At 42.7% G+C, this 5,000-nt stretch overlaps 1 protein-coding gene across 3 annotated transcripts in view; it reads right to left on the reverse strand.

Annotated features, from left to right (window-relative positions):
• Positions 1-5,000, reverse strand: part of lrp1aa (low density lipoprotein receptor-related protein 1Aa) — a 128,325-nt gene that overhangs the window by 22,750 nt on the left and 100,575 nt on the right. For all 3 annotated transcript variants that reach the window (XM_053484044.1, XM_053484046.1, XM_053484045.1), the window contains exons 62-68: positions 3,632-3,780; positions 3,284-3,377; positions 3,066-3,182; positions 2,818-2,937; positions 2,606-2,728; positions 2,397-2,522; positions 2,005-2,121 (exon numbers count right to left, since the gene is read on the reverse strand). In XM_053484044.1, coding sequence (XP_053340019.1) covers positions 2,005-2,121; positions 2,397-2,522; positions 2,606-2,728; positions 2,818-2,937; positions 3,066-3,182; positions 3,284-3,377; positions 3,632-3,780 — 846 coding nt within the window. The remainder of the gene's footprint in view (positions 1-2,004; positions 2,122-2,396; positions 2,523-2,605; positions 2,729-2,817; positions 2,938-3,065; positions 3,183-3,283; positions 3,378-3,631; positions 3,781-5,000) is intronic.

Genomic DNA, 5,000 nt, shown 5'->3' on the forward strand with positions numbered 1-5,000 from the left:
CTTTTCAGGTTCGTGTTTAATAAATACAATAATCAAAGTGTGAGGTGTTAAAACCAGGAGCTCAGGGAGGAGAATAAGACATACAGTAGCGTACCTCTGGGCCACGCCCGCTGGGTCAGTGTGGAATGAGACAGAAAATCATAATGACTGATGAGAGACGTGTAGCATGACACCGGAAGCAAAAAAGGAACAACATTGTGCGGTCTTTTACGCTACGTTTGATATTATTGGAGATTTGAACGTGGGTCTTTAATCTGACTATAGTACAGAAAAATGTAACACATGTAAATACTTGTCCCTTCCTCCTGCTTTTTACTAGCACTAAGTAAAATTATACATTTATTTATTGTATTAGAAAATCCACTCGAGAGAGAGAAAATGAAAAAAAAAAAAAAAAAGAAAATGCTTCATGGAGTTCAAGCGGAGGACAAATGCCAACATCCACTGTTCAGAGGAGATTGTGGGAGTCAGGTCTTCATGGTCAAACTGGCGTAAAGAAGCCGCAAAAAAAAACAACAACAACAAGCAGAAGAGACTTTGTTGGGTCGAGAAATGCAATGAACGAACATCAGATCAGCGGTAAACTGTCCTTTGGTCCGATGGCTTTTGGTTCTAACTGCTGTGCCTCTGTTAGACTAATACCTCATTTCCACTACACTGGTGCTGGTGCCAGGTGCCGGTTCTGGCGCCTTTACACTAGACAGGAGTTCAGCGGGAGCTGCATGATAATACGTCACAGGCCACGCCCACTAAACAGAAACGACCATGGCCGAAGTCAGTTTACTGGTTATTCTCCGAACTAGTATGAAAATGTATTTCAGTATCCAAAAGCACTTTATTCGACGTGTTATAACCGCTGAAAGTCTTTCTTCAGTTTTTTTTAGCTTATACTGTACACTATTTGGTCGGTTGTCCGTGTGAAGCCTGCGACTATTAGTTCTTCTCTTATTTCCTCATGCACTTTTTTTTTTCCTTAAAGCACTTTCCAATTTCTGCTGAATCTCGGCGAATGTCCAAAATGCCGAAAAAACGCTTTAGTTTCGTCCACGCTCCACATTAACGGACTTTGGGTCTCCACTATTTTTTTTAAACGCTCCCTATAACTCCGCCCACCGCTCGTGACGTCACGGGTTCTCGCAACTAGACCAGCAGAGTTTAGGGGCCGGTTCGGTGCTTATTTTTGGGCACCGGCACCAATTTTTTTTCTGCGGAAAAAAGCGCGGCACTGGTTCCAAAATTGGGAACCGGCACGGGAACCAGAGCAGTGGAAAAGGGGTAATAGAGAGAGAGAGAGAACAGGCGGTTTCTGAATATATGGTTTCCATTGGAAAGAATGTACTGTAGGTAGAGGAGGTGTGATAGTGTGGGGATGTTTTGCTGGTGACACTGTTGGTGACTTAGTCAAAATTGGGGACACACTTTACCAGCATGGCTACCACGGCATTTAGCAGCAACATGCCATCCCACCTGGTTTGCACTTCCATCATTTGTTTCCCAAAAGGACACTGACCCCAAACGCACCTTTAGGTCATGTAAAGGAACACATAATTTGCTATCTGTCCAAGAAGGAAAGCGATGCAGTGAGGCAACCAAGAAGAACTCAACACCTGTTGAGGACCTCCACTCCTTCAGGACTGTTGGAAGTGAACCATTCCAAGTGACTACCTCATGAGGCCCACTGAAAGAATGCCAAGAGTGCTCAAAGCCGGCATCAAGACAAAAGGTGGCTACTTAGGAAGAATCGAAAACATAAAAAGTATTCTGTTATTTAATTTGCTTTTGCTCGGTCATAATTTTAATGTCTTCGATATTTGAAAACATTAAACAGAAAAAAAAAAAACATTGAGTAAGAAGCTGTGTCCAAACTAGTGATACTGCCTCCAGATGCTCCAGATGCATACTGTACTGTAGGGTTCGCAATAAACTAACATAGCAGTAAATGTTCCTGAATATTTTTTCCATTAATTCAAATGTTTAACACAAATAAAATGCGTGAGGTCGTACCACACTTGTCCTCGTCCGAGTTATCTCCACAGTCGTTGTCGTAGTCGCACTGCCAGCGTCCGGGGACACAGCGGTTATTCTTACAGCGGAACTGATACGGCTCACACGTCCTCTCATCTACATATATAGGAGTATGAATATTACAGTTTTCATGTGTGTGTGTGTAGAGCTTCTACACTAAAGGGTAAACTAAACATACGATAAACAAAAATGTCTAAAAATAATATGATTTAAGCAATCAAATAATTAACCAGACATAAGACATAAATAAATGGGACCCAGTGTAGAACAAATATATTACTGATTAAAAGAAATATAAACGCAATAAAAGTGTGTGCATTTGTATGTGTGTGTGTGAGTGTGTGTGTGTGTATGTTTATGTTTAGACTTACCACACTCCTCTTTAGGTTCATCTGATGCATCTCCACAGTCATCCTCACCATCACACTTCCAGCGAGCGGGAATACACCGGCCCGAGTCCTTACAGCGGAACTCGTCCTCACCACACATCATCTGAGCTACACACACACACACACACAGAAACAGAATGATGCATTGTGGACAAAATCTGTCTGTAAATGTGTGTGTGAGTGTGTCTTACTGCAGTTGGCGGGTTCGTCTGATCCGTCCACACAGTCGTTATCCCGGTCACACATCCACACGCGGGGAATGCAGCGTTTTGTGATGGTGCACTGGAACTGATTCGGAGCACACGTCACCTCCGCTAACACACACACACACAAGAAGTAAATACCTATTTCTAATGCATCACTTATTCCTTGGACTCCTGAATGTTTTCTCCATCAGACTCACGGCAGTCTCTCTCGTCCTCTCCCTCTCCACAGTTATCCTGGCCGTTACAGCGGAAAATCCCAGGAATGCAGCGACTTGGACTCGTGCACTTGAACTGGCTGGGCAAACACACGTGAATGTCTGTGGAAAGGAAATAAGATTATCAAACATCCAAATTTCCCCTAAAAAAAAGATCTGACTCCCTCTTGAGTCATAAATAATCATCACTAACCGAATGGAATTAGAAAAACAGTAAAGGCGAGTCATACCGCAGTTCGCCTCGTCTGAGCTGTCCTGGCAGTCGTTGTCTCCGTCACAGATATAGGCCGGGTTTGTACAGATTCCCGTCCCGCACTGGAACTGGCCCGGTCTGCACTTAAATGGCGCTAAAATAACAAGACAGACGCACACAGAAGTGAGAGAGACGCAGGATCTGTGTTCATTAAAGATGCTTATCGTTTGTGACGGCGCAAAACAAAGCACTTACGGCAATCGGCCGGCTCGTCTGATCGATCACCGCAGTCGTCTTCAGTGTCACACTTCCACCAGAACGGGATACACTTATCGTTCTTACACACAAACTACATAAACATACATAACTACTTAATAAGAGATCACAAGTAAAATCATGATATGTTAATTTTCTCATTTTTTGGATACATTTCAACAGCGTGACCCTTTACTGGTGATAAATTCTAATCCTTTATATGAGATTTCCCAAATAAAAAGAGACACATGGTCAGTAAAGAGGAGTCTGCAGTGTGAGCTCTGTTTAAAAATACTAAAAACTCTCTCGTGTATTATAACTTTAACAGTGACCTGCAGGTTAACTGACCTGACTAGCGGTGCAGTTAGAGAGACACTGCTTCCCATCAGCTGCCAGGTAGAAGTTAGTGGGACAGGCACACTTGTGTCCTCCACCCGGAGACAGCAGACACAGGTTACTGCAGCCGCCGTTATCCTTCTGACACGGGTGACCCGTCACTGCAGAACATCAGGAGCGAGCGCACAAATTTTTATTATGGGAAAATTAAACTTGGTTTACGAGTGTTTTGGAATACGAGCCCACTTCCGGAATGAATTATGCTCGTAATCCGAGGTTCCACTGTATATTATAGACTATAAACAATAACAATAACAGAGTGTACTGTATCGCTGTGTCATTACACATTGTTTATCTATACAATAAACAATACACACAGTACCACTGGGGATCACTTTACACAGTATCCTATACTATATACACACTATACTCCTGTACACCATCATCACATACATTTTGGAACATACTGTATAGACACATTTTTGGCATTTGGTCTCCGTACACCAACACACAGAATATGAAATGAAACAAATTGAAAAGTCCTGAATGGTTAATTTCACACTTTTTGACCTGACTGTACAACACCATACTGGTCACACAGTACACTGCACTATACACACTCTATTATACTACTGATACACCACACTGTACATCACTCTACTGTACATCACTCTACTGTACATCACTCTACTGTACATCACTCTACTGTACATCACACTACTCTACATCACCCTACTGTACATCACTCTACATCACCCTACTGTACATCACCCTACTGTACACCACACTACATCACTCTACTGTACATCACCCTACTGTACACCACACTACTGTACATCACTCTACTGTACATCACACTACTGTACATCACACTACTGTACATCACTCTACATCACCCTACTGTACATCACCCTACTGTACACCACACTACATCACTCTACTGTACATCACCCTACTGTACACCACACTACTGTACATCACTCTACTGTACATCACACTACTGTACATCACACTACTGTACATCACTCTACATCACCCTACTGTACATCACCCTACTGTACACCACACTACATCACTCTACTGTACATCACACTACTGTACATCACACTACTGTACATCACACTACTGTACATCACTCTACATCACCCTACTGTACATCACCCTACTGTACACCACACTACATCACTCTACTGTACATCACTCTACTGTACATCACTCTACTGTACATCACTCTACTGTACATCACTCTACACCACCCTACTGTACATCACTCTACTGTACATCACTCTACTGTACATCACACTACTGTACATCACTCTACACCACCCTACTGTACATCACTCTACTGTACATCACTCTACTGTACATCACACTACTGTAC

The sequence above is a fragment of the Clarias gariepinus genome, chromosome 23 (assembly GCF_024256425.1).
Source record: "Clarias gariepinus isolate MV-2021 ecotype Netherlands chromosome 23, CGAR_prim_01v2, whole genome shotgun sequence".
NCBI lineage: Eukaryota > Metazoa > Chordata > Actinopteri > Siluriformes > Clariidae > Clarias > Clarias gariepinus.